Source organism: Erithacus rubecula (genome assembly GCF_903797595.1).
Source record: "Erithacus rubecula genome assembly, chromosome: 10".
NCBI classification, from domain to species: domain Eukaryota; kingdom Metazoa; phylum Chordata; class Aves; order Passeriformes; family Muscicapidae; genus Erithacus; species Erithacus rubecula.
This window is the reverse complement of record NC_136662.1, coordinates 23,494,714-23,515,963: the sequence shown is the minus strand read 5'-3', so window position 1 is coordinate 23,515,963 and position 21,250 is coordinate 23,494,714. Positions and strand designations below refer to the sequence as shown.

At 43.6% G+C, this 21,250-nt stretch overlaps 1 protein-coding gene across 1 annotated transcript in view; it reads right to left on the bottom strand.

Moving 5' to 3' along the window:
* Positions 1 to 21,250, bottom strand: part of HMCN1 (hemicentin 1) — a 157,289-nt gene that overhangs the window by 64,436 nt on the left and 71,603 nt on the right. Inside the window, exons 27-42 of the mRNA XM_079314622.1 lie at positions 20,691 to 20,821; positions 19,926 to 20,073; positions 19,329 to 19,455; positions 18,176 to 18,330; positions 15,982 to 16,260; positions 14,900 to 15,181; positions 13,825 to 13,933; positions 13,099 to 13,268; positions 12,677 to 12,831; positions 11,990 to 12,113; positions 11,009 to 11,110; positions 9,083 to 9,235; positions 6,309 to 6,460; positions 5,654 to 5,777; positions 2,529 to 2,704; positions 1,261 to 1,357 (exon numbers count right to left, since the gene is read on the bottom strand). Of these exons, the coding sequence (XP_079170748.1) occupies positions 1,261 to 1,357; positions 2,529 to 2,704; positions 5,654 to 5,777; positions 6,309 to 6,460; positions 9,083 to 9,235; positions 11,009 to 11,110; positions 11,990 to 12,113; positions 12,677 to 12,831; positions 13,099 to 13,268; positions 13,825 to 13,933; positions 14,900 to 15,181; positions 15,982 to 16,260; positions 18,176 to 18,330; positions 19,329 to 19,455; positions 19,926 to 20,073; positions 20,691 to 20,821 (2,484 nt within the window). The remainder of the gene's footprint in view (positions 1 to 1,260; positions 1,358 to 2,528; positions 2,705 to 5,653; positions 5,778 to 6,308; positions 6,461 to 9,082; positions 9,236 to 11,008; positions 11,111 to 11,989; positions 12,114 to 12,676; positions 12,832 to 13,098; positions 13,269 to 13,824; positions 13,934 to 14,899; positions 15,182 to 15,981; positions 16,261 to 18,175; positions 18,331 to 19,328; positions 19,456 to 19,925; positions 20,074 to 20,690; positions 20,822 to 21,250) is intronic.

The following is a 21,250-nucleotide window of genomic DNA, read 5'->3' as shown; positions in this document are numbered from 1 at the left end:
GGTTGGAAACAACATTGCCAATGGCCTTATGGTACTGTCTGCTTTACCCTTTATTTGTCCTGCTTCCTGCCAGGACAAGCCTGTGCTATCCCTTCATTTAACTCATGGGCTTGGCTCCTGGATCCACACTTAGAATGCACCAATACTCAGAGGATACATTTCCTGGATTAAAAATGTCAAAATATGGCAAGGAAGACTTTTGCTGCTGGGGCATAAATGAAAACTGTAATTCCAAACAATTATCCACAGATGGCTTTCACAGGCAGCCTGTGGTTTCTATCAAGCTTATCCCATCAAAGCTGCTAACTAGCAAAAAATTATCCCTCCACTCAAATCTTACTGGAATAGTCTTACTGCAAAGGAACAAATCTAAATCCCTCCAGCAAAGGTCCTGTGCAAGAGTCTAGGAGAGAGAGAAGAGCAGAGGTTGATCTGCACAGTAAATGGTATTTGCTTCAGCATGGGAAAATGCCATGAATGAGTCTGTTAATAAAGACAGACTTAAAATCTGTACTGAAAAATATCATTTTAGTGTTACAAACCCTCATTGGCAATTCTAGTCTCGTGACTCCAAAACAAGAAGTTGATTTATAATAGTAAAAAAAGGGACATTTCAATTAGCATATGAGAAGGAAATGATGGTGCAGAAAACCCTTTCAAAAGCAATTATTAAAATAATGGTCTAAGCCACATTCACTATATAGCCATTGAAAAAAATTATTCAAGCTGTTTTTAGGATTCAGCACTAATAAATCTGTAGAGCAAATAAAGCTAGGTAAAGCAGCTTTTATCTGAATTTCCAATGCTTCAGCTTATCAATAAATGGAAAGTTGGTATGTTACTTTAAATGGCATTAAAGCTATGGATCCAAACCAGGTATTTATTACAGAATCAGAGATCACAGAATGGTGTGGGCTAGAAGAGACCTTAAAATCATCTTGTTCCAACCTCCTGCCATGAGAAGGGATGCCACTCACTAGTTATAGCTCTAACTACTCTCATTCTTGCAAGGTCAACAAAGGCCTGTAGAGTAACTGGTGTTAATTTAGAACTAAATTTAAGCAATTTGAAAAATGCGTGCACTGCCTTGGGCCTGTTCAAGTACAGCAAACATAACAACATTTCCCTGCACGAACCTCAGCAACTGAGTGTTGATGAATGACAGAGGATTTCAGTGTCTCTCACTGTAATTCAGCTCTGAGCTTCATTCCCATTTCTGATATAAGCCTCACAAATCTTATCCTGAATATTGACACTTACCCCAAATATTGACATTATAGTTTTTCTCAGTTTTTCCAGCAACATTTGTTGCTTCGCAAGTGTAGCGTCCAGCGTCCTGTACTTGAGCTCCTTCAATCTGGGGAACAAAAGGAAAAACTGGGTTTCTTCTTCCTACATAATTATTCATGGTTTCAATTTTATTTTTACATATGTCTCCCTGAATCTTGTGATATATGATATAATGTAATTCATGCAAAGTTGTACAATAATGTAGAATAAGCAATGTTTGCATGAATAAAATAATAAAGAAAACTCAGAAACCAAAAAGAGGACCATGGAATGAAAAGGACACAGACTGCTTCATCACATCATTGTAACATCCAACAAAAGCAGGGCAGCCTGGATTAACAATTAAATGGCCCAGTGGAGATGGAACTGTCTAGGGAACACCCAAACGATGAGAGCCCAACAAACACCCATGATTAAGATAACCAGAGCCATGGGGAAAAATACATCTGAATGCAGCTTCCCATAAACCAGAATATGGTTTTGTCTGGCCCAATGCACTGAAAGAAAACCCCGTGAATATGCGGAATGATGAAAGGAGACAAAGACCTCTGCTCCAGGCTAGAAAAACTGTATAGAAGCTGGGCTGACCAAGGTGGTTTTGTGAACATTGGGGGATCCACAGCAGCAGAGTTTAGATCAGTGTGTGTTCACCTGGTGCTGATCCTGGGCTCGGTGCTGTCCTTTACGATTGTGGCTGTTGTGGACTGTATCCCAGTCACAAAATAAATTATCATTTATTTTTGATTATACTTAATTCGGTGTAATCTCTTTATTATCTATAACCAGCAAGCTCTGTACTCAGCCAGCAAGGGTATCTGACATCCCTCTTGGCGCTGCCTGTGGGGTCTCTTTGTTTTTGAGATCCCTCACAGCAGGACATTTGGTGGTTTTACAGTTTGTGGTTTTTCCCAGCTCAAGCACCGAAGAAGAGGCAGAAGCCATTTTCTGAGGTTTCCATGATTGTTCACTCTTTCTTATCTAAGGAATTCTTTCTCTGAGTTACAGAGATCTGTCTAACAAGCTGGTCAAAGGCACACTGCGCCGTCCAGAGGGCAGGTCTTATCTTTATACTATGAACTACTGAACTACGTACCTAATGTTTACAATTACTTTCCAATACATGACCCTTACATTGCCAAGGCCTCAAAGCCTTGAGGCGTCCAGCCAGGGGAACCCGCTGGACTCCCGCACCGTGTCCCCTCACGCTGCTGCCGCAGAGCCCAGGCAGCCCAGCTTACCCTCAGCAGGCTGCCGTCGGCGGAGACGCTCAGGCCGGGTTTCTGCAGCAGGGGCCGGCCGTCCCGCAGCCAGGCCAGGCGCGGCGGGGGCACGGCGCTGCTGCGGCACCGCAGCTCCAGCGCCTGGCCCGGCAGCGCCCACACGCTCTGCTCCTCTGCCGCGATGGCGGGGGGAACTGCAGCGACACGGCCACGCGGTTACCCGCGAGAGCCCCACCAGAACAAACCCTGCCATTCCCCAGCGCCTTCCCCAGAGAAAACACACACAGGTCTTAAATCCCTCCATCCCTGCCCGGGCAGCTGTGCCAGCGCCTCACCATCCTCCCCGTGAAGGAATTTTCCTAATATCCAACCTGAACCTCCCCCGGCACAACCTGAAGCTGTTTCCTCTTGTGCTATTGCTCAAACTAAGGGACCTTTGGGCACTGAAGACTTCCCAGAGCAAACATAATGTGGAGTTAAGGGACTTCACTTAGCAAAGATAAAATGACACACCTTAAGTCACCCACAACTTCAGTCTCCTTTATACCACAAAAAAAAAAAAAAAAATTATTATTTGCAGAGTATCTTCCGCACAAAATATACACTAGTGAGGTATCAGCTACAGAGGAATCATATGGATAAGCCAAGACTATCAAAAATCCCCTTAAAAAGTAGCTAGAAAGGAAAATTCCCAGTATATAAGAATGGGGGAATGCATTCCTGCAAAAAGGAAAAAGAGCTGTTGGGTGAACCAGCTCATGAGATAACAACCAGCCTCAGAAGCTGAAAATGCCTTAAGCTGTTCCAGTGCCAAGAAGGATACTTGGCCTTAAGGAAAGCTCTGACTTACAGAGAACTTGTCCAGGGATGGCCAAATACAGCTGACAGAATGAGAGGTTGCGTGGTTGGCAAACAAGTCAATGGGTTAATGACGCAATCAACAAATAATAACCTACAATTAGCTCATGTATCAGGATTGTGTGGAATCTACTAATTATTGCAGTTGTTGGCACTGAGCACTGTATTTACATTTGTCCTGCAGTTCAGTGATAACATCATTATTACACTATTATTTCCAAATCAGACTGTAGAAAAATATCCTTTTGAAAGGAAAGTTTTCTGTGTAGAAATAAAAAACCCCAAAACACTTGACACTGAGGGTCTGAGTGCACAGAACCTTAGGGTGAGAGGGAGGCTTTGGGACCATCTGTGAGAACCAGCACACCAGGTTAGTGACACAGAGGAGACCAGGTGTCCCAAAATAGCACTCAGGGGACAGCAAGACAGCTCTTGAGGTGGCCTGAAAAGACCAGGAACAATCAAGCTTTGTGTTTCTTGCCCAGGAAGTACAGAGCAGAGCTGCTGATTTCACAGTTTGGAAATAATTTAGGGAAAAAGCCTGGTCCCTGTGGATAAAAAATATATTAAGTGAAAAAAAAAAATCTGTTTCTCTTTTTTTTCTTTCTAGAACTCATGAAGGTCCAGATTCTTTATGAGTATTGTGGAACTGAGAACTGGAAGATGATTCATTCCTGTAGAAGGCAAATATATTTCCAAAGACTTTTAACCAATTACTTTTCCTCTTGGCTCAATGAACTGAAATGTGCTCAAAAGGAAACTGAGTTTATGACACAAAGACAGACACTAAAGCATTTATTTCTGAAGGAATGGGGTTTAAAATTAATCTAATTATGCTAATAGTAACTGTAAGTAACGGAGCTTATTCCAACTCCTGGCTCAGTACACATTTCCAACCAACCCAGCTCCAACTCTACTCCAAATTATTTTCCTCCTGTGGCTTCATAATTAGATTGCCTTTATGAGGCAGGTCTGAAGAGCAATATTACTTTTTGGTGACAGCCTCACTCAAGCTGGTCCTGAATCTAAGCTCAACCCTGGCCAGCTTCTAATACAACACTAATTTTAAACATACACAACTCCTAACTCTTTTCATTTCCTCCAGCTAAAATGGACAGAGGTTCCAGAAAATAAGAAGAATAATAAATATATCTGTCATATTAATGCTGGAGACTGGCAGAGACCACTGACCTAGGAAAGCAGAAGCAAAACTACAACAGTGCCTTCAAGTACCTCTCTACACATCTGACACTGTAACATTTCTAAAACAAATATCAGATTGTTGGTCATCCTCATTTCGATGCTGGACAAATCCTCTGAGCTGTCCAAGGGAACTCAAAACCTGCTGCAGTCACACTCCCTGGCATCCCTGCTGGCCCAGCACCTATGGGCTCTGAGAACACAACATGGGGTGACCTTAGGGACCCTTCCAGTGCCTCAAGAGGCTCCGAGAGAACTCAAGAGGGACTGTGGGCAAGGGCTTGGAGGAACAGGACAATTAGGAGTGCCTTCCTAAGGGCAGGGTTAAATGGGATATTGGGAAGGAATCTTCCCTGAGAAGGTGGTGAGGCCCTGGCACAGGGTGCCCAGAGAAGCTGTGGCTGCCCCTGGATTCCTGGAAATGTCCAAGACCAGGCTGGATGGGGCTTGGAGCAGCCTGGGATAGTAGAAGGTGTCCCTGCCCATGGCAAGGGGTGGGACTGGGTGAGGTCTAAACTCCCTTTCAATCCCAAACCATTCCATGAATATGAAAAGGCATCTGATACAAGTTAGAAAAAACTCAGGATGAAATTCACACAAATTACAAGAAAGCACAGAATCACAGAATATCCTGAGTTGGAAGGAATCCTCAGGGATCACCAAAATCCAGCACAGGAGAGTCCCAATAATCACATCATGTAACTGAGAACATTGCCCTAACCAGAAGGGAGAATAAATTTACACAGAAAAGGCAAAAAGATTTCAGAATTAACTTGTTAAAAATCTGGAAAACTAACAAACTAAAAAACACTTCTTTCCTGCTCCTTGAAGGAGACAGAGCTGACTGGCTGGGCTCAAAACAGTGTCACTATTTAGCGCTAAAGGAGTCCCCTCCATTTAGGCAGGCTTGGGAATGGCATGGGAATCACAGAGCTGGATGGGGAACCCCCAGTACCTCCTTCTGGTGCAATAAAGACCACAGAGCACTGGCCCCAAGGATCTCTCTCCCCTGGCAGATGCACCTGTTTTCACACAAGCATGCATTTTGTTTTCCCACACTCAGAAGGAAGGCGCCTGTCACTCACCATGGACGCGCAGGTCGATGTCCCTCTGGCTCTCCCCTGCAGCATTGACTGCCACACACACGTAAGTGCCCGTGTCACTGAGCTGGGCACTGGGCAGAGCCAGCACCCGGCCCCCTGACAGCACCTGCAGCGGGAGCACAGCACCTTCAGGCACACCACAATCCCTGGCATTCCCAAGATTTTCCAGACACCCCTCCCTCCCTCCCTCCCACCAGCTTCAAATACGCTGTCACACCTTTTATCTGTGCCCCAAGCTGTCCCCACAGAACACAAATTTCCCCTCTTCCCTTTCATAAAAAATCAACTTCCAAAAATCAACCATGGCCTCTCATTTTATCTCCTTATATCAGACACTGGTTTTCTTTTCTGAATTACTGTTGTATGCAACAAGCTCTCCAGATCTTTTCAACATAAGAATTTGATCCAATTTCTTCTTCTTCTTCTTCCCATTAAGTGGAAAATTTATTGATGCCAACTTACTCAGTACGACATCAGTTGAAAGGACCACTTTATTTCAAACTCACACAACCCAGAGCAAAAGGCATTATATTATTATTCCAAACCCTCCAACTTATTCTCTTCCATTAAACTGCACTGACTTAAAAGCCTCCTCCCACAGCAGGGAGCACCATAGAGCAGGATCTGACCCTGGTACCTGGAGTCCATTGCTGATGCTGGACACAGGGCTCCCATCCTTGAGCCACGTCAGGATAGGGGCAGGGATGCCTCTGGCTTCACACTCCAGTCTCACTGGATTATTGACCACTACTGTCACCACATCACTGCTGCCAGAGATGGATGGGGGAACTGAAAAAAAAACAAACACCACAGAAAACAGGCTGTAACAACTACATAAGAGGATTATTCACAATGAAATAAAATAGGCTACCTAGCTTTGGATGTTTTTTCTCTTTTCTCACGTTATTCCTGCTGAACTCTTGTCACGTCTTTGCTCTGCACCAGGTCCTGCTCTTCCCTAACATGAGCAGGCAGTGAAACTATGGTGAGCAAGGTATGTGGGACTGGGCCCAGAGCCCAGAGGACAGCTGTGAAACCCAGGAACCACCCCATAAAGCCAGAAAATATTCCCTCAAACTTTTCTACCATTCCATTTAGATCTTGTGAAAGACTTTAAGAGTGGTGGGGATTAAAAAAAGGAGTTAACCATATAAACCACATAAAGTAAATCCATACACAGAGTGATAAATTGGCCTGGCAGAACATATGGAAATGTTTACCAGATTAGACTGGAAAACATCTGCCTCTCTGATGACACAAAACACTGCAATGGAACATCTAAAGCACTTACTCTAGGCACATAGTCTAGCAAATGTTGTAGGGCTCTGGTAGAAAGGGAGACAAGAATCATTAAAAAAGGAAAATGTTTCAAGTACTAGGAGAATCAAAATTATTTTATTTGTTCCTACCACTAATAACTTAGTGATAAAGTTTAAAAGTCAGAATCAGATGAAAACTTTAAGTGTCAAGTCACTCCTGCAAAGGGATGAGAATGGTGTGAGCTACACATAGGTATCATCCTGTGTGCAGGGAGAAAACCTGCCTGAAAAAGCTGGAGTGGGAAGAAAGAAGTGAAAGGAATAATACAAAATCCTGTGAATTCTAACTACACTGGAATTCCATCTGCTTCCTTCAGCTGGCCTGCCTGGTTCCATTCAGTGTGAAGCCTGCAGTATCAAGCATTGTTTTAACAACAGAAATTGGTGAATAAGACCAGTAGTTGACCAAGGCAGGTGCTCATGGAAATCTACAACAGCCTTTCCATAAATACAGCACTACTTCCAGTACTTGGCATTTGAGCCTGCTCTCCATTAGGGAGTAAAGAGGGTAAAACCCTCAAGTTTTGCCTTCTCAAACTCATAAACTCTTAAAGACAGTGGATGGTAAACCTGTGGATAGTGAATTCCAGCACCTCTCTACTGCCAGCCTGGCAGGACAGCAGCTGAATGAAGCAGGGTCATGGACAGGAGCTGAATGCAATTAGCTCCTTTGATGCCATTAGTGTGGCTGCAACTGCATATACTCTGTTCTAGAAGGGGAAGCTCTGTGTCTTAGAGAATTTTAGTTCCCTAGAAAACTCTGGATGTGTTTGCTGCAAATCTGCCACCCCTAAAAAGATGCATGTGTACTGAGGGGTTATTTTCCATTTAACTACAATATTGACCTTAGCTCCAAGGAGTTCTTGGGAATTAATTACTGGGTGGGGTTAATTGCCTTTGACTGTGTCTTGTGCCATCAGTTTTCCCATGATGGTCATTAAATCCATGGAAACACACTGCCCAACTCATTAATTAACATCAATAGCAACTATATACTCTGTGTACATCTCAGCTGGGGACAAATTTGGGCCACACTTTTGCATTGAAGACTCCCACAGAAAACCAGCTACATGCACATGCATGTATCAAAGATAAGAATTTGGATTATGGCCACATCCAAAAAATCACTGGAAAAGCTCCAATTAGGCTTTTGCTAAGGTGTCTCATGTCAGCAAACACCCACACTTCCACTTCATCTTCTTAGATACAGCACATTTTTCTTTAAAGCTCTTGGATCATGAAAGAGCATTTGATCTGTGTCCTTTGTCTACTGTGAGCTTCAAAATCACCTACAACAAACCCCAGCAACTGACTGGCCCTCCACATTGCTCAAGTGATCCCTTAAACAAAACACCTCTTCCACAGTTCTTCTTCCTAGAAATGACTTACCTTGGCACATTTTCTGCATTCAAAACATCAATTCTAATGTCAGTGAGAAAACAGAAGAGTGAAGAGTGTGGAGTGCCAGGACAAGGGGGAATGGCTTCCCACTGGCAGAGGGCAGGGTTAGATGGGACAGTGGGAAGGAATTCCTGGCTGTGAGTGGTGAGGCCCTGGAACAGAATTCCCAGAGAGGCTGTGGCTGCACCTGGATCCCTAGACATGTCCAAGGCCAGGCTGGACAGGGCATGGAGCAACCTGGGATAGTGGAAGGTGTCCCTGCCCATGACAGGGGGTGGCACTGGATGGGCTTTAATGTTCCTTCCAACCCAAACCATTCTGGGATTCTGTGATCATGTGATGAGTGACCTCAAGTCTGTTAAGCAAACTGGAAAAGGAGGAAAGCAAAGGTGGAGCTTGGATGGATTATTCTTAAGTCTCATAATACAGGGCAAGAGGAAACAGCCTCAAATTGTGCTGGGGATAGTGAGGTTAACTTGGATATTAGGACAAGTTTCTTCATGGATAGGATAGTCAGACACTGGCACAGCTGCCCAGGGCAGTGGTGGAGTCCCCATCCCTGGAGGGATTTAAAAGCCACGTGGATGCAGCACTAGGGGACACAGGTGAGGGGTGGCCTTGGGGGAACAAAAGCTGCTCTCAGAAGCTTTTCCCAAGCTCCAGGAGTGCCAGCCCCGTGCTCTGCACTCACCATGGACCTGCAGGCTGTAAAGCAGCTCGGCTGTGCCCGCAGTGTTGGCAGCCAGGCACCTGTAGAGGCCAGCATCAGCCACCTGTGCGCCCTCGATCAGCAGCACCTGTCCCCTGGCAGCCAGGGCACGCCCGTCCTTGGACCACGACACGGCTGGGGAGAGCAGGGACACATCACTGACAGCCCCCCCAGACCTGGCACCACAGCTGTCACACTGCCACCTCAGCTTCATGCAACATTTAACAGTCACTGGCAGTGTTAACTGTGATTAAGAATCATAAAATGTAACAGAAAATAGGAAGTAGCCAGATTTGTACAAAATACTGATTATGCCCCACAATTCAATAGGAAATTTGACACTATGATTCACCCTCCCCGCCATATATTTATGGAAAAGTGTTCTGAAATTGAGAAATTAGCACACAAAGCAAGTTATAGGAAATTTACTTATCTTATACCAAGATAAAGAGCAGCTGTGTAAAACCACACAAAAATATGAAGGCATCCCTGCCCATGGTAGGGGGATGGAAGGAGATAAGCTTTCAGGTCCCTTCCAACCCAAACCATTCAGGGATACTACAATACAGGTCATCTATCCAGGAATTCTATAGTACATATCAATTTTTTTACCTTTTACCCTAAATTGTCACTACATTAAACTGAACTACCAGGGACAAAGAATCAAAACATAAGCAACCAAATCAAAGTGCAACTGGCAGCTTGAAAAACTGAAAATAAAGAGCAGAATATTTGGTGTTACAACAGCAGAAGAAAATTTTATAGGGAGAGTTGACAACCAAGAAAATTTGCAGATTTTGCATCTCAGCTAAAAGATGGCACCATTCATCAGGAGAATGGGTCACTGAGGCTTTGCTGGCACCACTTCACTACTCAGATGAAATTACTGCTCATGGAAGGCTTAATACACCAGGGGTTTGGGGAAAGACTCACACCCACTAAGTGCTGTGGGATGACTGATAGACAAGACTTGCACACAGCTTCTCTCTCTTCCAGTGGGATGCTGTGCTCTCACTTTCCTGACTCATGTTGTATCTTGACAATAGGATATGCCATCACATCACACCGGGGGTGACCAAACTGCTCTTATTGCATAAATTATCTGAAATCCATAATTTTAATTGTTTGTTCTAAAATAACTCAAAATTTGAAAGATAAAAAGAGAAAAATGTAAAATGAGTATAAAATAGATGTAAAATTCTTATGCTTTTATAACATTTTACTTCCTCATTATTTTCATTTTTTTATGCAAGTATAAATTATTCTACAAAATAATACTTTGCTGTGAATTAATTCTTAAAAAGGCAGGAAAGGAGAAGCTGGATGCACATCTGAAATGTAATAGCACCTTTCTTCTGAAAATGTTGCTATAATCAGCATGAGAATAATTTGCTATATTAGATATAAGCTCTAAGTAACTATTCTCCTTGTTTTGATCTATAATAATTAATACAGCAATTTGCTCTCACAAAAATGTCTTTTTATATCTTACCAGGTGACATAAACCACACATTAAAAAAGTCCTAGACACAGGCACACCTGTTGACAGGCATGCTCAATCCAGGAAGTATTTCAGGTCTGCCTTACACAAACTAATACTGAATTTACAAGAGATAAAAGTAGATGTGTTTAAAGCTCATTCAGTAGAAATCAAATAGTGCTCTTGCCTGTGGACAGGGCATCACAAGGGATTAGATTATCTCTGGGAAATGTTTCCCTCATTTATCAGTGGGGATCACTGAATTCAATCCTTCCTCCATGTCAGCCCATACATTGATATTTCCCATCACACAGTCTCTAGGTGCTTTAAGATCACAATTAGCTCCACATCCAGCATATCCTTTACTTTCCAAAGACACAGGAAAGTGAAACCCTTTTTGAGATGTTCCCTGAGGTGCACATGGATACCTGGCAGAGGGTTCCCAGATGCTCTGCATTCAAGATGTATTGGATTATTCACCACCACTGTTTCATTTAATATTTTTCCTGCATCTTCCAGACTGGGTGGTTCTGGGAAAAGACAAAAGCAGCAGATTTTCATTAATTCAGCCACCCAGCTGGCAAAGCATCCAATCACAAACTCATCTACCCTCAGAGAAACTTTGGGCAGTAAGTTGCACAAGCTTCAGCTGCTGGGTGACCAGGGAATATCTCCAGAAAGTTTCTCTCCAAAATGGGAATACTCTCTAATTATAAAATTTCATTAGTGGTAAGAGGAATAAAATTTTTTTTTCTTAGTTTTAGGGTTTTTTAGGAAAAATGGAACTTAAAGTAGATTTGCAAGTAATGGGTACCCAACACAAAACAGCAATGCTTTCTTGTGGCAAGCTCCTCTCACTTCACCTGGTGATAGCAAACTGAGTGGTGTAGACAGTTTTTACCTTCCTGAAGTTCCAAAATCTGAAACATGACAGAAATGCCAGATAATAACAGTTTGAACATGAAGACTGACAGCAAAGGAGAGCTTTATAAGCATGGGGCTGACACTGAAATTGGTTGTGATGCAATTATCACAGTCTGAATGTGGCTCCTCTTTCCAAGTCCCATTCACAGAGACTGCAACCTCTCCTCGCTTCCGTTTCAAGTTTTCCAGTTCCTGGCTTGGTTTGGCAATAAAAGTCAGCATAGCCATATTCTGTAAGAATACTGTCACAGTCTATTCCTGCACCTCCTGAGGATTGCCACACCTCCTTTGAGGACTGGGTCACATCAGCAATGCACAACACTTCATGACCACTTCTGAGCCAAATATATGTAAATCATGGCGAGAGCATTTATTAAATCCACATGCAAACAACAGCTTCTCAAGTTTCCCTGATTCTTTTTATACTGCTTTGAGCTGCAAAAGAGAATTTTAAAAAAACCCGCGGGCAGCCCGTGCGCTCGTACCGTGCAGGTGGAGCCGGGTGTGCTGCTGCGCCTCCCCCGCCGCGTTGGTGGCCACGCAGGTGTAGCGGCCAGCATCTCCAGGCAGGGCTTTGCCAAGCTGCAGGACACGGCCCGAGGCCTCCAGCTGTTCCCAAACACAGAGAGGAGCTGTGTGACACCACTGCCTGGCACAGCTGCTGAGTGAGAGGGAGAGAGGACACGGCCGGGCTCGTCCCCTCCCAGCCCCGGCTCGGGGAACAAGGAAGCTGCTGGGTCACAGGTGTCAGCAGCACCAGCAAGGGTACAGCTGTGAGGAGACTGGCTGGTGAGGGGCAGGCAGGCAGAAGAGACTGCAGGCAAGGTGCTGAAAACTGCTCCAGCCATGGGAAATCAAAGCCACTGCAAGCACTCACCCCTGGAACGTGGGACTTTGACCTTGAAGGGCAAAGTACAACTGGAAGGAGACAGATTCTGTATTTCCAGTCATGGACTCTCCTGATATAAGGTGTCTAGTGGGTTTCAGTCTACTGAAGACTGTTATTACCTGAGATACCACCCTAATCAGGTAAAAAGCACCTCACTGCAGGATGGATCTTAAGCACTTTTGTATCACAGTGTGAGGGAAGCAAAAGGAAAAGAAGAACTAACATGTATAATTTATGGCAATTATCGTCCATGGCTTGGATCCCATAAAAGAATCATGCTTACTTTGATATTTCCCCTGGCTGTGTTTACTGGCTGTCCATCTTTTAACCAGGTTATGGAAGGGCTGGGGATGCCACTGGCTATGCACTGCAGTGTTACAGGCTTGTAGAGCACAACTGCTTTCTCAGAAGGCTCAGCTGATTTAATGGTTGGAGGAACTGCAAAAAGCACCAGAAACAAAAAAGATGCCTCATTTAAACATGCACATTTAAATACACAGAGGTAAGTGCAGCTTTACTTCTACTTCCAGATCTAGTGAAAGGTGTCCCTGCTGTGGCTGGTGTCCAACCCAAACCATTCTATGATTCTATTTCATCTAATCTCCTCTCCAATTTTTCAACCTGCTAATGCATATAAACATATCTGGAAAGCTTGGGCACCTTCTTGCCAGCAATCTGAAATAAAAGCAGCCTTGAGAAACCTACCATGCACTGTAACATCAAATTCCTTTTCCTGTTCTCCTGCCTTGTTTGCAGCCACACATTTATAGCGGCCGCTGTCTGACACTTGAGCTTGAGAGATGACAAGTTTCTGTCCATTTAGCAAGACCTGGTGTCCAGCCTCCTCTCCAACTGGTTGGCCATCCTTGAACCACCTATCAAAATGAAAGCTCCATCTCAGTTGTCAGTGAGAGCAAGATCAAGAACAATCTTAAAGTATGCACAATTCTATCAAACAGAATGAATCAGTAACTCTGTTTGCATTTTTGGAAGTCTGGAAGTGTCAGGTTGTATTCCCCTTGTCTGAGAGCCATGGACTGAAGGGTTTATCAGAAGGGAATATTGGGGAACAGCCACTAAAGACAGTGTCAGAAAGGGGACAGCAGATACCAGAGGCAGAAAGGAACCTCCAAAGCAAAAGCAATCATGGGTGGCAGAAGAAAAGGGCACATTAAGTTGCATTAGCAAAGGACTTTAAGTTTTGTCTGCTCTTGTTTTCTATCCTCACCTCCAGGACATGGATACTGGCACAACAAACCAAACCACTTCAAAATCAAATCCTGATGTTGCTAAGATGGTGCAATCAGTGGAGCCAGGAGTTTGTCCTCTACTCCTTATCCACCACTGATGAACACAGGTGGCTCACAAAGCTCACCTAACCAGCCAGCAGATTTATTTGGAGTTTTTCTACTGCCATACCAGTGCCCTTACGTGATAGTTGGTGAGGGTGTCCCTCTGGCTGAACAATGCAGTTCCAAAGGGCTATGCAGAATCACAATGTTGCCCAAGAGCTCATCCCCACCTTCCACAAATGGTGGCACTGTAAGAGAGGAAAATCCACCAACAAAAACATTTACACATCAGAAATACAAAAAAAGTCTCTCAATTAGCACTGTTAAACACACACTGATTCATTATGAACCACTGTTCCTTTCTGAAGGGAAAATCTGCCCAACGATATTTTGTGGCTTCAAATCACTGCTCAGTTCTTCACTGTGTCTTGTTTGGTTGAGATTTCCAGATCCTGTCAGAAGAACCTTGTGAATGAGTGGGAAGGGGAGGCCTTTTGTCACCCTCTGTCAGCAGAAGGAGAAAACAAAGTATCCCTTTCCAGATCCTTTTTGCTCCGTCTCATCCTCTCTGGGAAGGAAGCACAACTCCTCCACTATCAAAACCAGTGACATTTACCTGCAGAAGCAGAATGGATGTTCTACATCTGAATTCAGTATTATGTTCAAGTGAGCAAAACCTAAAATCAGTTCTTTGAAGTTCCCTTCCATGTCAGGAGAAGATCTCAAGAAATTCAGAAGGGACTGCTGAGATATAGACCATGGTAATGTCTTCAAGGCATACAGAAGAGGAAGTATATTTTTCAGTATAAGGTTCAAAACTTGCACAACTCAACTCAGATTTAGAGAAAGATGTCCTCTCCCAGAGGCAACTACTAAGAGATATTTTTAATGGATTTCTGGGATTTTCCTCTCTGAAGACGAGTAAGAAGAATTTTACAGGTTACTGAGAATAATATTTATCTACCACATGTGCAAAAATCCTTCAAGAACTAACCTGAAAGTACAAGTTTTCAGCTGTTCTGTAGCCCTGGACAGAAAAGTTGTGCAGTACCCAGGTTCAGCTAGATATAGAGTGTGACTAACTGATCTTAATATATTAATAACAACAACAACAACAACTAAAAAAACCAACCCAAAAAAAACCAACCCATAGGTTTTATGGAAACTTTTCATCTCAGGTTTATGGGAGCCTGATAAATTTGCAACTCACACACCTAAGATTTCAACGTCATACTTGATTTCTTGTTCTCCAGCTATGCTTGTGGCCACACACCAGTACTGGCCCTGGTCAGCCTCCACAGCGTTCAGGATCTCCAGCTGCTTCCCCCCAGCCAGGACACGGAGCTTGTCACTTGCTTTCACTGGAACCCCATCTTTTAGCCAGGTCAGGAGAGGGGGAGGGTTTCCAGCAGCCTTACACTCCAACATCAGGGAATTCCCAGCAACCACCTGCCTGCTGTGGGCTGTGTCAGCATTGCCCTCGATTACTGGAGGAACTGCAGAAAGGAAGAAATGTATGCAAATAATTCTGTAGCCAAAAAATGTATTGAGAGAAAATGGGTTTGTTCTAACCACTCTGGCTCCATCTGCCATCATGTCATGCACAATTTCATGTAAGAATTTGCTGCTGGGCAAGGCAAGGCAGAGAAGTCAAATGTAGCTCAAAATTCACCAGCTTTTTAAAACAGGATATGCAGTGCTTTGAGAGGGAAGAAAGAGGCATAAAGGACTTAAAGGAGTACACTAAAGATCTCATCCAGAGGGTTCTTTCAAGTAAGTATTGTTTAGCATGCAGATGTGAGATAGAGAATGGATATACATGGAAAAGAAAGAGCTGAGTAGAAGAAAGCATGGGACCAAGGCCAGTGAAGGGAGGGCAGACTTGGAGGTAGATGGGTTATCAGGAAGGAATTCTTCCCTGTGAGGGTGGGGAGGCCCTGACACAAGGTATTCAGAGAAGCTGTAGCTGTCCCTAAATCCCTGGAAGTTTCCAGCACCAGGCCAGATGGGACTTGAAGCAAATCTGGGATAGTGGAAAGTGTCCCTGCCCATGGCAGGGGGGACTGGATGGGCTTTAAAGTCCCTTTCAACCCACACCATTCCAGAAGTCAAGAGCTGTTGGAGAGTCCCAGAAAGCAGAGGGTCTAAATCTCCCTCTATACAACAGAGGCCAGATCTCCCTCTATACAACAGAGGCCAGAATTTAATCACAGCCAGTGGCAGGCTGCAGAGGCTGAACATCTCTTCCCCAGCTGCTGTGCAGGAGCAGCAAGGCAGTGCAGGAGCTGTCCCTCACCGTAGACATCCACGTGGAAGAGCTTCTCCGCAGCCCCCGCAGCGCTGCTGGCGCGGCACGAGTACCGGGCAGAGTCTGACACCTGCGCCCGTGGGATCTGCAGGAACTGCCCTCTGTCCACGTACACAGCCTGGGGGCTGGAGATCACACGCTGCCCATCCTTGTACCAGCTGATGGTAGGCACAGGGATTCCCTTGGCTTCACATTCCAGATTTATCAGGTTGTTGAGGAGCACCGATACCTCTGTGGTAATGTTTCCTCCCTTAATACTAGGGGGGACTAGTTCAAAAGACAAAACAACAACATTAAAGCCTTAGACTATAAATATGTGCAGATTTAAACAAAACATCAGAATCCTGTAAGAATAAAGTATCTTCCTCAGCTGTCCAACACATCCTGCTATGTTTTGTTTGGTTCTTTGACCAGCAGAGCTCATCTACCACCTGCACAGTCCTTCAAGGCACACAGGGTGGAAAGCATGAAGAGAACATGACAAAAAGGCTACCAGGCTCCAATATGGTGCCAGGTTAGGAGAGCTGGGCCTCCATGCCTCCTGCAATGCATTTGGGCAGCCCTCTTCCCCATCTCCATTCAAGGAAGAGCCATCCCTGGATGCCTTGGGAGGTGCATCCTCCCTGCAAGGATCCTGCTGTTGAAAATACCAAACACACCCAAGAGCCTCCACAAGGGCAGTGGGAACTGCTCCATCCTCCAGGCTTTTGAGGATGAAGTCAGTTACTTTGAGACTAAGTATGAGCTTAACAGTCTTGCTTTATGCTCCTATTTTTGAAGCTTTCTGGCCCATAGTCATTTCCCCTGCTCTCTAGGCAGCAGGACTTGGTTTTTTCTAGCAAACAAGCTCTTGTGTAAATCAGCCAATATAAAGAGTCCATAAATCTCTATAGAAGCAATAAAAACACAGTGCAATTGGCAACGACTAAATTTATGGCTGCTGAAAGGACCAGACACATCTGGCAGACACATTGACTCCTCTGCTGCCAAACATGCTCAGTATATCCACAGATTTCTCTGACTTCCACAGTGGTCACTGAAAACAACACTGCAGAAATGTAAAGCAAAGTGTCTGTGAATGGATGAATCCCCACCTCAGACAGGTTTTGTAGTTATCAAACCACAATTAAATATTAAATAATTTATTTTTTTTTGTATCGAAACCCCAAATCCACTGAATACACACACCCAATTCAGAAGCAACAGCATTTCTCTATCAGAGATGAGGAATGGTTTTAATATGGTGTTTTGGGAAAATACCAAAGCCAAAAGCAGGGCTAAACAACCGAAAAAAAAGAATTAGCATTGAGGTTCCTCACTTATTCAGTGGGCTTCTGTTTGTCCAGCCAGGACTAATGAGAAGCATAAAAGTAAAGAGAAGTTCCATTCTGCTGTCACAAATTCATCTTTCCTGAAGAACCTGAAATAAATCTAATCATCTGTGAGGATTTTATCTAGGGGGAAGCAGTTTTATTCCTCTAATCTCAAAACACCCACAACCCTCTGCAAGTCCTCCCAGGATTCTCTTTGTTCCTGACAGAAAAAGGTCTCACCATGACTGATGTGAGTCACATTCCTGTGCCTGTGGGTGCTCGGTGCTTCACAAATGTCCCAGATGAGGGAAATAATGCACATTAAGTTCCCAGAGTCACACACAATGTTCAGGAACAAATCCATAGCAAGGGAAGACTTGAGAGCCAACAGACTCAAATCCCTACCCCACCACACTCCTGGCATGAGAATTTCTGAGTCCCATGAAGCACAGGGTGTATCCTGGCACCAGGTTAAGAAATATAAGGCAAAATGTGTATTAAAATCAAAATCTTATTAATTTTCTCCTCCCTAAGACAGATCAAAACAACAAAGACAATGTGATAATAAAAATTCAATTGAAATTAACAGCAGAATTTGAGAACACTCTTCAAGATTTTTTGCTTTCACTAATTAGAAAAAGAAGCACATAAACAACAAGGTGTTTTTCCAAGCCTGCAAAGACCACATCTGTACTTAACTTCATACATACAAATACTCAAAAAGGTAATTTTGTGAACATATGATTATTAAATTTACACACAAATTTTGCAGCATCAGAGACTTAATTTGCATTTGCCTGAGTATCCCTATTCAAAAAGAAACCTTAAAACAAGAGGATCTTCTGGGATTGGGCATTGCACAAACTTACCATGGACAAGGAGCCTGAGCTCCTTCACCTGTTTGCCAGCAGTGTTGGTGGCACTGCACTGGTAGCGACCCTTGTCAACCCTGCGAGCACTCTTGATGTGGAGAACTTGGTCCCTGTCCAGGAGCTCAACATTGGGATCACCCAAAAACAAGGGCCTGAAACAGAGACCATTTTGCTTCACAGAATTCTGCCCCCACCCTTTCTGCGTTAATTTAAACTGACAGGAAGAAGAGGTCCTTTGGTGGCTGCAATTGTACTGTTCAAGAGTTACATTTAGCTCTAAATTAATGGCATTAATCACAAGAATCACCATGCAGTGATAAGATATTATGATTAACTTTACTCCTAACTGCTAAAAGGAATCAAACCACAAAAAGTACTTTGCTCAGACCCCCAGGATGTCAGCATCAGAGTCACACATCTGACCTCAGCTCCTTTTCCTAATTTATTTAGTCATGTCAGGCCTTTGCTGGTAATGAAATGTCAACTACTACTACATAGGAACAACATACCCACAGCAAAGAGTAAGGAACTGTCACAGCAGAGTACCTGAGTCCTGACCAATGCCCATACTGAACTACCTTGTTAAACACCACAAAACACCCAGCCCAGCTGGGTTTTCAGCTAGTATTTAAGAATTCCTCTCCTGGTGTGCTTTCCTGGAAGATGAGATGAGGAATGGAAAACATGCAGGCTATAAATATTTTTAAACATTTACTATATATATGTACATATAACCTTTCAAACCTTTAATGTATATATGCAGAACTGCACAATGCAGTAGCCAGCAAGACATCTGATGACTTCTATCTACCAGTGAAAATATCATCTCAGCTAAACAACTGCATTTTAACTAATGATGCATGTAAAATAACCCAGGTAAAATAATTCACAGAATGAACTCAAAGAAATGGCTCTGCTTATCTTGCTTCAACCATCATCTCATTTCAAAAACCCAAAATCTGCTCTGCAAGTGTCAATAATGGGTGAGTTCAGAAAGAAAAGTGGGATGTTAAGTTTTGATTAAAGAATTTACCACCTCACACCACCCCAAATTCTGATGACACTAAGGAGTTAAACACTGCACCTCCTTCCTCCCTGCTCTAGGGGAGGAAGAGCCTGACACAAACCACAAAAGCTGCAATGTACTCACTTGCCATCCTTGAACCAGTGAATGTCAGGAAGAGGGAAGCCTTTGGCTCTGCATTCCAGATGGATTTCCTGGTTGAGGATGACTGCCACTTCACCAGGTGTATCAGCACCTACTACGCTTGGTGGAACTTTAAAAAGACAAACATTAAGGAAGGACTAGTATTTAGACAGGGAAGCCCTGCCCTGTGACTGAAGGGAACATGGCAGTGGATCTTAATATTCCCGTGAAACACTTTTAGTGTTCACTGCAGAGGGGAAATTCTGCAGATCACAACATCCTATCTATCGTGACAAGCGCTTCCACACCTGCACTGGTGAACTGTACCTGGGAACACCCCTTTGTCACACTGCTCACCCCAAATACAAAACAAAGCACCAAAGCCCAGAAATCAAAAGCAACATTTTGTCTGTGCTGCTACAAGAATGGCAAAGTTTAAGCAATCAGTGATTCAGCAGCCAATAATTCATGGGCAGTGAGTGGAAGAATCTATTTATAATGAGTTGAAATTTACTGGCTTCTTAAATATCAACTGTTTTTCCAATCACCAACTAAAACCCAAACCAAACAAAAAATCAACCCCAAAGCCATGGAACTAACCAAGTATATGGAGGTTAAACAGCTTCTCAGAACTTCCTGCTACATTTATGGCTTTGCACGAATACTGTCCTGCGTCCTCAGTAGTAGTTTTCAGGAGCTTCAGGATCTTCCCATTGTGCAAAATCTGGAGAGCACTGCTTTCCACAACCTTAGAGGAACCCAAGACATTAGCCTTATGTGATCCAAGCCACAGCAGCCAAGTATCACAGCTGGATTTTTATAAGAAAATGGTAGTTTTAGTGGAAGGATAATCTGTTTCCCCTTTCAGTTTCAGCACTAATCTCCTGCCCTGCTGCAATGTATTCAATATGGTTTGTAGCTCAGCCTAGGGCAGGGAATGGGGAAACTCCAAACAGCAGCAATGGACAGTGTCAGGAGTGCATAAAGGGACCTCTCCTCATCCTATGACTTATCAGCTGCAAGTGGAAACAGAGGACTCAAGGATAATCCTCAGGAATTCAACTCTCCTCCAAAAGTTCTTATTTCTCCATCTACAGAATGAAAAAAATGGCAGTATTGGTCCCTCCTGCATGGATTTGCATCTAAAATACTGGGGGATTGCCAAGGCCAATTCCTAAGGGAATACTGAAAAGAAAGAGTTTACATTTGACTTGCAGAATTAATGGATGGGCTGTATTTAGCTGCCTTTTTGTGGAGGTGTTCTTAGAGCACTTAAATATACATAAAGGCATTTACCTGTATTTATTTTGAATGAATTCTCATACCAAGCCCTCAGAAGTACACAGTTAGAGTAATCCTACATACCTGGATATCATCCTTATACCAGGAGATCATTGGAAAGGGATTACCAGTTACTTCACAGAAGAGACTTGCAGGATGATGAACAACCACAGATGTATTTGTCACCTTATCTTGATCTCTAATTTCAGGAGGAACTGCAAGAAAGCTCAACATTATGATTTCAGTCTTTCTGTTCCAGAGATTTCCCCCTTCTTCCTTTCCATCCCAGTAAAGGACCACTATAAATCAAAATTTCTCAAACCCTTCTCATTCCCTTCCCAATATTTCCATTTGTATTCAGGCTCTGGATGTATTTCCCAGTGTCCTTTCTTCCCTTTGCCAAAAACAGTCTTCTCTTGCTCAATAACAGACTCTCAGGGAAATTCACTTGAAATCTAGTGTTAATTGTTCAGCATATGAAAGAAGCCTATTCCAGAGTCATCCTTCCTCTTCACTGGCCCAGTCATGCTCAAGAACCCCACCTATCATTTGTCCCACTATGAATGCAGAGATAATGGCCTTAAGTGGAGGATTAGAGAGTTCCAAACCCACTGAGGAGCCCTGCTGGCACAAAATGGAATTCC